This window comes from Petromyzon marinus, chromosome 4, assembly GCF_048934315.1.
Source record: "Petromyzon marinus isolate PM22_M1 ecotype Great Lakes invasive population chromosome 4, UKy_Petmar_22M1.pri1.0, whole genome shotgun sequence".
Taxonomy (NCBI): Eukaryota; Metazoa; Chordata; class Hyperoartia; order Petromyzontiformes; family Petromyzontidae; genus Petromyzon; species Petromyzon marinus.
Genome location: NC_133670.1, coordinates 689,819 through 701,732, shown reverse-complemented (window position 1 = coordinate 701,732; position 11,914 = coordinate 689,819). Strand labels below are relative to the sequence as shown.

The following is an 11,914-nucleotide window of genomic DNA, read 5'->3' as shown; positions in this document are numbered from 1 at the left end:
TTCGAACGTCAATCGCCAACTGAAGTGTATTATTTGCTGACGTTTGCACATCCAGATGGGCGACGTATTCAAAAAGTGATAGCTGTGTCACTATATGCATGTGGAAGGACTGCAGCCAATCCAAATCAGCTTGAATGTCCATGCCTCTGCACGATACAACAAAACTGATAAAACAGCACTGCCCAGATTTAAACATTTCTGGGACCAAATAAAGTTCAGACCATTATTCCTGAGGCCAGACCTATCCGGCACATGATATCAGGTCTACATCATCCATCAGTTGTCTGTACAGATCCCAGGTAGAGAAATTCCTCCACTGCTTCGACAGCATTGCCTTTGATTATGCAGAGTGCTGGAGGTCTGCAGCCTAAGTTCTGAACTTTTGTTTTCTTCCACAAAACATTTAGTGCCATTTTTCATGGATGGTTGTGGAAATGGTGGAGGACTGGTGTGAATGTTTAGGGCTCTGAACAAATAAGGCTGCATTATTAGCAGAGTCGAGGTCAATTAAGTAGTGCCGGCCAATCCTGACTTCAAGGTCATGGGTCATCTTTTCAAATATGCAGTCGATCGCCTGACAGAAGAGCGCCGGTGCAAGGATGCATCCTTGATGTACTCCAGATGTGGTCTCGAATTGTAGTGAAAAACCGGACCCGACACGAATATTTGCACGTGCCTGCATGCAGATCCTTCACAAGGTCCAGGAGGATGCCAGGGACCCCAATTCCAATCAAGGCAGACCAGAGAGCCAATCAATCCACTGAGTCAAAAGCTGCCTTCAAATCAATGTAAGTGACATGCCATGGGTGGTCGAACTCACGGTGCAGTTCTGGAACTAGGAGGAATGGACACAGCATTCATCTTAGATTGACCAAGCTGTGAATACTGATTGCTGTGGGCGATGGTGTTTTGTTAGGAGTGTGGTTGCAGCTGGCCCAGAAGTACATGTGAAAAACCTTTCCCGGTACTGAAAGTACGGATATAGGTCTATAATTGATGCATGTTGTACGGGATGCTTTCCCTTTGAACAGAGAAACAATTATACTGTCTTTCCAATCAGCAGGTACCTTGCTGGACATCACGACCTTGATTAATAACCCTCTGCTGATAGGATGCAAAGCACCTTTCAATAGTTATGGAGAAACAGTTGTGGAGAAATAAAATACAGTGAGGGAAAAAAGTATATCATCCCCTGCTGATTTTGTACGTTTGCCCACTGACAAAGAAATGATCAGTCTATAATTTTAATGGTAGGTTTATTTGAACAGTGAGAGACAGAATAACAACAACAAAAAATCCAGAAAAACACATGTAAAAAATGTTATAAATTTATTTGCATTTTAATGAGGGAAATAAGTATTTGACCCCCTCTCAATCAGAAAGATTTCTGGCTCCTAGGTGTCTTTTATACAGGTAACGAGCTGAGATTAGGACCACACTCTTAAAGGGAGTGCTCCTAATATCAGCTTGTTACCTGTATAAAAGACACCTGTCCACAGAAGCAATCAATCAGATTCCAAACTCTCCACCATGGCCAAGACCAAAGAGCTCTCCAAGGATGTCAGGGACAAGATTGTAGACCTACACAAGGCTGGAATGGGCTACAAGACCATTGCCAAGCAGCTTGGTGAGAAGGTGACAACAGTTGGTGTGATTATTCGCAAATGGAAGATACACAAAAGAACTGTCAATCTCTCTCGGCCTGGGGCTCCATGCAAGATGTCACCTCGTGGAGTTGCAATGATCATGAGAACGGTGAGGAATCAGCCCAGAACTACACGGGAGAATCTTGTCAATGATCTCAAGGCAGCTGGGACCATAGTCACCAAGAAAACAATTGGTAACACACTATGCCGTGAAGGACTGAAATCCTGCAGTGCCCGCAAGGTCCCCCTGCTCAAGAAAGCACATATACATGCCCGTCTGAAGTTTGCCAATGAACATCTGAATGATTCAGAGGACAACTGGGTGAAAGTGTTGTGGTCAGATGAGACCAAAATGGAGCTCTTTGGCATTAACTCAACTCGCCGTGTTTGGAGGATGAGGAATGCTGCCTATGACCCCAAAAACACCATCCCCACCGTCAAACATGGAGGTGGAAACATGTTTTGGGAGTGTTTTTCTGCTAATGAGACAAGACAACGTCACCACATCAAAGGAACGATGGACGGGGCCATGTACCGTCAAATCTTGGGTGAGAACCTCCTTCCCTCAGCCAGGGCATTGAAAATGGGTCGTGGATGGGTATTCCAGCATGACAATAACCCAAAACACACGGCCCAAGCAAACATAGGAGTGGCTCAAGAAGAAGCACATTAAGGTCCTGGAGTGGCCTAGCCAGTCTCCAGACCTTAATCCCATGGAAAATCTGTGGAGGGAGCTGAAGGTTTGAGTTGCCAAACGTCAGCCTCGAAACCTTAATGACTTGGAGAAGATCTGCAAAGAGGAGTGGTACAAAATCCCTCCTGAGATGTGTGCAAACCTGGTGGCAACTACAAGAAACGTCTGACCTCTGTGATTGCCAACAAGGGTTTTGCCACCAAGTACTAAGTCATGTTTTGCAGAGGGGTCAAATACTTATTTCCCTCATTAAAATGCAAATCAATTCATAACATTTTTGACATGCGTTTTTCTGGATTTTTTTGTTATTCTGTCTCTCACTGTTCAAATAAAGCTACCATTAAAATTATAGACTGATCATTTCTTTGTCATTGGGCAAACGTACAAAATCAGCAGGGGATCAAATACTTTTTTCCCTCACTGTAGGTTAAACGTTGAGTTTTATAAGGGCACCACGGGGTGACCAGCCCCTCCCCACCCAGCCCCACCCCTCCCACCCCCCATTCAGTCCCATTGGATGCCAAGGAGGCACCTTTAGCATCGCGTGTGGTAGGACTGCAGCTGATCCAAATCTGCTTGAACCAATGTCCAGGCCTCCGCACCATACAAAACTGACGAAACGCAGAACTAGTAGACTGTGAATTTGGTGCCGAAATTTAAACGTTTCTGGGACCAAATGCTGTTCAGACCAAAAGTGCAAACAATTGCCCCATAAATAATGTAACGATAAAGTTTGGCGAGATATGATGGTGAGTTACACGCAGTAAGATGGCGGGACAAATAATTGAAGGTACGCCGCTGCATTGCGGTATCACTCCGCTCAGCTGTGCAGCTCAAGAGAGTAGTTAGTCGTCGACCGCCCAGAAACCACATTATAACAGGGCATGTTCTGCGTTATATCGGTGTGTGTTCTGTTAAGATGTTAACGACCTATCCTGGTATACAGGAGGTCGTGGGTTCGATCCTAACCCTGGATTTTTCTCCGGGCCCTTCACATTTAGAAACATGATTTTTGAGTATTTGGCTGCTTAAAATTTCCACGTGATAAGCCACTTCGTTGGGGGCCGTCCATAAATGACGTCACGCACCTGGGGGGGGGGGGTCAGACATTTGTGACGATGTGTGACGAGGGGGGGGGGGGTTGAGAAATGTGACGTCACATCAATATGCGCAACTTTAAATAAATATAGACAACACGTTCTACTTAATTAAATATACTTTTTAATACATGTTTTCTCCTACATTAAATACGCACTACAATGACTATAGTTTGAAGCGATTTGAAGCATGTTTTATATATTTTTTTGGGGGGGGGCAGAGCTTTGTGACGTCATATGTGTGGGGGTCTGTCTTTTTGTGACGCCGTGTGCGAGGGGGGGGGTCAAAAATCGTACAAAATCGCGTGACGTCATTTATGGACGGCCCCTTGACCTATCATTCGTAGCCAGGTCACTTCTGAAAAAGAGCTATATGGCTAAGTGGGCCTTACCTGGTAAAATAAATCATTTGTATTTCAGTTTAGTTTAGTTATAATGAGCGCGTTCCGCGTTGTGCATTCCCGAATGGAAGAACCGCATTACAGCGAAAACGTGTTGTATGAATACCACGCGTTAAAAGCGAGGACTCGCCATACTGAGTAGTTAGTATCCAGCTCTCCGGGTGCTCTCGTCATCCGTTAAGGGCTGGCTAGATGCTTCACTGCTTCACTGGTCATGGCTCGGCCCCAACCTAACACTGAGACTCGGCTCGGGCTTGAGTCGCTCAATTCGTTTCAAAGTTGCGTCAGTTGAGCGACTCAGCCACCGTGCGGTTCTGGCTCTGGCTCAGCCTCATGGGAATCCTGAGAGTGGCAGGCACTGTGCTCAGAGCAGGCACAAGTTAAGCTCATGGCTTTGAGCCGTGGCTCTCTGGAGCCAGGCGTGGGTTAACAAAAGATATGTACGACGCATAATTGAACCTTATGGCGGTACCCCGGGGTACCATAGTAGCCCGGCTCTCGCATAATTTCCGTGATACAGTAATTTTTAGTCTGTTGATGGTCGGCGATGCGGCATTCGACTCATCTCGACGATCTGTACACGATGCACTATACAAAGTTGAATTTTTCGATAACGTTCGTTTTATGCTAATGTTTGGCGTTTCGACATCGAGGAGTAGCACTGATTTCAGATTGATTGGTACCCCAGGTCGCGGAGTTAAGTACACCCCTGGAAAAAATAGTGTCCCAGAAATAAAATATTTAATTGCCTCTGCCATTTTGTATTATTTGGTACCCCGGGGTACCACCATAAGGATAATTTATCGATCCATCCATGTACATGCTCAAGTCTGTTTTATTTAGCAAGGCGAGAACTCGAGAGAGCAGGATGGAGTTACCGATAGGCAAAAAAAAATCTGGTTTCAAACGGTTACCGGTTTATAGGAATAGGTTTTACCCTTTTAACTGGCACAAAAACTGACACCTTTATTCAAGGCATCATGTTTGCAATGACCACAACACAAGCAGTCAAAATGTCTTTTGGCGTCTTCTGGTCCAACACCAATGGAGACTAGGCTCTAAGAAAAGCTGTCTCGGGTGTGGACCAATCAAATTCAAGGACAGTGCATATTATTATCAGAGTTGTCTTTTTTGTTTGCATTTTGACTGCTTGTGTTGTGGTCATTGCAAACATGATGCCTTGAATAAAGGTGTCAGTTTTTGTGTCAGTTAAAAGGGTAAAACCTATTCCTATATCTTGTTTCTGGCAAAGGAGGTCTCATAAGGTTACCGGTTTGTGCTTATACAGAGCCGTATACTCTCTAGCAATGAACACGCGCTTGCATTTAGGTTCACGCTCTGTATGCTGTTTTCAGGGATTGCAGATTTGTCACCGAATATTTTTTCCGGCTCCCTGTAAGATTGGCGAAGGCACGTGACTCGTATCCCCATTCATAGTGAGAGGTACACTTAATCCGCTATTTCGGGTGCAGAAATATTTTCAGGCTCACTGAGTATCTGAATCAACCCCCGGTTATTGCAAGAAAAATTTCCACTGGTAAGATTCAGTGTCCAATTATCACGATTATAATACTCTTCGGTGAAAGTCTTCAAATGCCTTTTCCTACTAAATTAAAGTTCAAGACGATGCCACCAGATCTTGGTACAAATCATGTGCTGCCAGCCAAACATAGATGCCGATTCCCGGACAGGTAGAAACCCCTAATTGAAATATAATTAGTTCAAATGCCAGATTCAAGAACCTCCTACGTGGGCCGAGTAGGTCGGTGAGCAATGCCGTGTGACCTGTATTTGCATTTCTTAACGAGTGAAATTATTATTACCACTGCGCTGCTTAACCAGGAATAAAGCCTGACTGAATCTCAAGAATATATTTTAGGAGGGTCCTGACAAGTACTGCTGCTGTGTAATCCCAATTGAGTAATTTGCAGCGTAAATTTCAGAATGGGGTCATTTAGGTTATTATAGTTACAAAGTGGAAATGTTTTTGTAGCTATGGGCGGAAACTGTAGAACCCGGAGGAAACACGTGCAGAACAAACGCAGAGAATAAAAACTCAGCACACTCACTCTCCATAACAGGGGGCGATATCATTCACACTCCACCAATTCACTGCAGAACAGAGGGAGAACACACAAACTACACTCACTCACTGTCACTCCACAGAACAGGGTGAGAACACACAAACTCCACTCATTCTACAGAACAAGGGGAGAACATACAAACTCACTCTCACTGCAGAACAGGGGAAGAACACACAAACTCCATTCACTCTCACCAGAACAGGGGAAAACACACACATTGCACTCCCTCACTCTACAGAACGGAAAGAGAACATACACTCCACAGAACAGGGGGAGAACAAACAAACTTCGCACAGAGAAAGGCACCCAGGTGAAGAATCGAACCCAGGTCCTTCTGGTTGTGAGGCAAAAGTGTCACCACCACCACCCTGTGCGTGAGCGGAGTTACCGCCAAAGAGCCTTGGGGCACATTCCGCGGTGAGTGACGTGGGACGGTGAGAGACGGCTCACCCTGCTCACTCACCGCGAGTCCGCAGGCCCCAGAGGCACCCTCGCTCCACTAGCGCGAGGCGGCGGCGCCATGGAACGTGGACGGAACAGCGATCAGGAGGCCTCGGCAGCAGAGTCAGCCCTGCAGGTACCCTGCCAACACCTGGGTGCAGGTACCCGGTCTCCACCGAGGTGCTCAATCACAGCATTCGCCGTGGTGGCGAGATATTATTTCCCCCGCTTTGTATGCAGGAGCGCGTGGGTTCGATCCCGACCCTGATGCCTGCTGCTGTATATTAGGAGTTTGCATGTTCTCCCCGTGGGCGCATGGATATTTCTCCAGGTCTTCTGATTTCCCTCCACATTTAGAAACATACGTTGAGAGCATTTGGCTTCTATAAATTTCCAAACTAAAAAGCCACTTTGTTGAGATTATTTGTGGCAATATTCTCTCTTTTTCTCCGGGTCCTCCAGTTTTCCCCGCCACATTTAGAATCAACATTCGTTTAGAGTATTTGGTTACTATAAACACATGATAAGCCACTTCGTTGAGCTATCATTTGTTGCCAATTCACTTAGCTCAGTGGACCTTACCTGTTAAAATAAAATGAGTAGCAGTAGTTGCCCCAAGAGTCTGTTCAGGCTATATGCAGATCCGTATCTTTGTACGTGTTTAGTGCAGTGGTCTCCGCATTGCGCTACGAACGTGGCGCCCGAGTTCGATTCCACGGCCACGATTATCTGAACTGGGTTTCTTTGACCTCCTCCCCTAGGTCAACTCAACCTCAAATAAGTACCTGGTGTGGTGTGTAAACATCGCCACCAGGGGACAAATGCGGCCGGGCGTGGTGCTGGCCACCGACCCCCTCGTGCGCCGTGCTGGTAATGAATATGTGCTCGCTAACAGCACTTAACCCAAACGTCTGTTCAGGCTATAAGGGGGATGTTTGTCTTTGGTAGCATGAGGAGCTTGGGATGATGATGAAGGAAACGTGAGAGTGTTGTGACTGGTTGCTGGTTGCGATGACGTACAGCATTTAAATGGTTTTATATGGATAGGCTTGCTCTGCCTCACTGTAGGAACGGGGCTCGCTGTAGGAAATGGGAATGTCCAACACTTGTTCTTCATTGGCTATACACAGACCGGGTGATTAGTTGGGCTGTGAGGCTTGTGATCGATCTACGATGGATGCTGTGCTTGCACTCTGCCTACTTGCAGAACTGCACTGCGAGTTCGACCGCCCACTGCATGTGGCTTAGATTTATTTGAAGGTAGCTTTTGACTGTGGATCAATCGGCTCTCTGGTCGGATTTGAGAGAAATCAAACTAAACTATAACAGCGAAAAAAATATATTTTACCAGGTAAGGCGCACCGAGCTAATTAGTTATTTGTCAGAAGCGACCTGGCCACAAATGAAAGCTCAACGAAGTGGCTTATCATATGGAAATTGATCGTAGCCAAATATTCTAAACGCGCGATGTTGATTCTAAATGTGGAGGGAAAAACCTAAAGTCCCGGAGAAAAATCCACTCGACCACCGGAAGAACATGCAAACTCCAAATGTACAGGCGTCAGGATCGGGATCAAACCCACGACCTCCTGCAAACCAGGCGATGGAGTTAACATCTCGCCACCGCGGATTAGAGCCGCTTTAACAAGACATCAGAATCATAATATTTAAACTGGAGGAATCCGATGAGCTATGAAGCTCTTTTTCACAGATGTCCAGTAGGGGCAGGTCAGAAATTTACATCAACAAACAAAAAGGATAAAACAGAGGATAAACAGAGAAACGGTAAGCAAGTCGCTATAAATAGATATACAGTATATACGTAATCTTGATTTGAAGCTTTTGTGACCGCAGGAATTCATACTCTTTGGTTCTTTCGGTAAAGTCACGTAGGTATAAAATAAAATAAATCACGTCGGTCATCAGGTGAGAGATCATGCTCTCACCTAATGACGGGCGCTTGTGTTGCGACCGAAACGTCGTGATTTATTTTATTTTATACCTACGTGACTTTACCGAAAGAACCAAAGAGTATAGTATACACTGCGTACACATACCTATACACGCTCTTTCCTCGAAGCAGGAGACCCATAGCTAGCAGAGGCCGGGGACCTTGCCTGTGACATCCGATAGTTCACCAAATTTCATTCAAACAAGCCTGACTCCGCCGATGAGACGCTGTGTCGAAGCTGTTAAGGGAGTTGAAGGGCATGCTTGGGAGTTGAAGGGCAGGTAAGGGAGAGTTGAAGGGCGGGAGCAGTTAAGCCAGGAGAAGAAGAGAGGTGATGTTGTAAGAGCGGGCCGTGAACTTGTAGAATAATGTGTCACAGGAACAGTATACATGCTACCGATAGTTCCAAGTATGGAAGATTATTTCATTAAATCGTTTTAGCCATTTGTGTTCAAACGTACACGACTATCTTAGTCTTACTGGTTATATATGTCGTATAACACTTTTGGCGAGGTTACACTTAGATATGAAATGATCTCGCAGACACAGAAGCACTCCGCTCGTCTTGAACTCCACCATGAAACTCACGGGCACGACAGCTGGGTGCAGTATGTGGTGTGCGCTCCACTTAATGACTCGTGTGTGTTGGGTTGTGACATTCATCTTATACTGGGAAGTGGCAGTGTAGTGGTTAGCGCGCTGCGCTACGAGCCCGACAAACCAATGTCGATTCCCGCTCACGACCACCAACAGCAGTGACGATTGTATGAACCGGTCCTGGGGGCCGTCACGCACCTAGGGAGGGGTGGGGGGGTTTGAGAAATGTGACGTCACATCAAAATGCGCTACTTTAAATAAATATATACAACACGTTCTACTTAATTAGAGTGCAGCGGCACATTAAATACGCACTGCAATGACAATAGATTAAAGCGATTTGAAGTATGTTTTATTTTTTGGGGAGGGTCAGAGCTTTGTGACGTCATATTTGAGGGGGGGGGGTCTGACTTTTTTTGTGACGCCGTGTGACGATGGGGGGGGGGGTCAAAAATCGTCCAAAATCACATGACGTCATTTATGGACGGCCCCCTGGGCCTCCCCTATGTTGACTTATAATTAAATGAGTACCTGGTGCAGTGTGTAGCAAACATCCAAACTGGGGAGACAAAGGTGGTCGGCCGTGGTGTTGGCCACCCACACCCCCGTGTGCTTTGCCGGCCTTCAAAGATGCTTGCTAAAAGCACTTGCCCCAATTCTGCCAAGGATATAGGGGGAAGGGGGGGATCTTTTTCTTTGTTTTGACGTTCATCGTATACAACATCCTGTATAATTTACTTTTGATTTGGGTTTATTTTGGCACAGCTAAAGACCTGTTCTCCATTGCCCATTCGCTTCCCCTCTCCACTCCTTCGCGTCCCTCCCCTATAGCCCAACGCATCCCTCTATCGCGTCCACCTCTCACCCCCTACCCTTCCTTAACTTAATAGCGCTCATAGACTCAACACTGCCCGTAGACTCAATAATGCCCATAGACTCAACATTGCCCGTAGACTCAACACTGCCCGTAGACTCAACATTGCCCGTAGACTCAACATTGCCCGAAGACTCAACACTGTCCACAGACTAGCACTGCTCATAGACTCAACACTGCCCATAGACTCAACACTGCCAATAGACTCAACACTGCCCACAGACTCAACACTGCCCCTGTACATAAAGTAGTCCTGACCTTAACCTCCTTCTGTTCAATTTCTATTTAAAGCTTTCGTGACTGCAATGATTCATCTTCTTTGGTTCTTTCGGTAAAGTCACGTAGAATGAGAATAAAATAATAAATTGATAAAATAAAATAACACAATAATATTCTCACGACGTTTCGGCCACAACACAAGCGGCCTTCATCAGGTGAAGGGACGAGACTGTATGGTGAAACGTCGTGAGAATATTATTGTGTTATTTTATTTTATCAATTTATTATTTTATTCTCATTCTACGTGACTTTACCGAAAGAACCAAAGAAGACTCCTTCTGTTCCTCTATGAAGACCTCTTCTCCATTGCCCATTCGCTTCCTCTTTCCCCGCCCATCCATCCTGTCCCGTCCCTCCCCTTGAGCCCTTTCTTCATGACCTCACGTGCCCTCTGTTACGGTCATTCATCCTCGGCCATTGCACTGCCCTTGCCATCTAAATCACTCCGTTTTTGTTACAGCTTTTAAACTTTAGTATGAAGCACCTTGAGTTAAGGCGCCCTAAAAATATAAAATAAGATTGTAAATAAATCCATTTTTTTTATAGGGACCAGTTACACAATGGAAACCTGGTTACCGCAGCAACATGAACAAAACGGAAAAAAATATACATATGCACGTTGAACTTCTTTCGCAACGTACGTAAGCCAACCGTGCGAATCGGAGGTGCCGGGGAAGGGCAACAAACTAAACACATCAACTGGTCATGGTCAAGTTGCGAATGGAAAAGCCTTGAGAACACCGAGAGAATCCACCACGCAAAGCTCCGCACAGACACATACCAAAATCCATTGCTCTATTTGTATCTCAATCTGCCCTCGTTTCTTTTCTAAGTCGCAAGGGGAAATGTGCAGAAGCATTGCCATTGCACGCTCGCGCGCCACTGCTGGCCGAAAGTCCTCTTCGGGAGTCGGTATATGCCGTCTCCTCCCTTGCACGTTGAATCGGACGCGTTGTGAGAGGTGGACAGATGGCTGGGTGGGCATCCATGGCAGGGTGGGTATCCATGGCTGGGTGGGATCCCACGCCTTACCCCACACCATGGGTGGGATCCCACGCCTTACCCCACACCATGGGTGGGATCCCACGCCTTACCCCACACCATGGGTGGGATCCCACGTCTTACTCCACACCATGGGTGGGATCCCACGTCTTACCCCACACCGTGGGTGGGATCCCACGCCTTACCCGACACCATGGGTGGGATCCCACGCCTTACCCCACACCATGGGTGGGATCCCACGCCTTACCCGACACCATGGGTGGGATCCCACGCCTTACCCCACACCATGGGTGGGATCCCACGCCTCACCCCACACCATGGGTGGGATCCCACGTCTTACCCGACACCATGGGTGGGATCCCACGTCTTACCACACACCGTGGGTGGGATCCCACGCCTTACCCCACACCTTGGGTGGGATCCCACGTCTTACCACACACCATGGGTGGGATCCCACGCCTTACCACACACCATGGGTGGGATCCCACGCCTTACCCCACACCGTGGGTGGGATACCACGCCTTACCCCACACCTTGGGTGGGATCCCACGTCTTACCACACACCATGGGTGGGATCCCACGCCTTACCCCACACCATGGGTGGGATCCCACGTCTTACCACACACCATGGGTGGGATCCCACGCCTTACCCGACACCATGGGTGGGATCCCACGCCTTACCCCACTCCGTGGGTGGGATACCACGCCTTACCCCACACCTTGGGTGGGATCCCACGTCTTACCACACACCATGGGTGGGATCCCACGCCTTACCACACACCATGGGTGGGATCCCACGCCTTACCCCACACCGTGGGTGGGATACCACGCCTTACCCCACACCTTGG

At 47.1% G+C, this 11,914-nt stretch overlaps 1 protein-coding gene across 2 annotated transcripts in view; it reads left to right on the top strand.

Moving 5' to 3' along the window:
* Positions 1-3,486: 3,486 nt before the first annotated feature.
* LOC116938859 (uncharacterized) overlaps positions 3,487-11,914 on the top strand; it is a 79,679-nt gene continuing 71,251 nt past the window's right edge. For both annotated transcript variants that reach the window (XM_032946587.2, XM_032946585.2), the window contains exon 1: positions 3,487-6,499. In XM_032946587.2, coding sequence (XP_032802478.2) covers positions 6,443-6,499 — 57 coding nt within the window. In that variant the 5' untranslated portion in view covers positions 3,487-6,442. The remainder of the gene's footprint in view (positions 6,500-11,914) is intronic.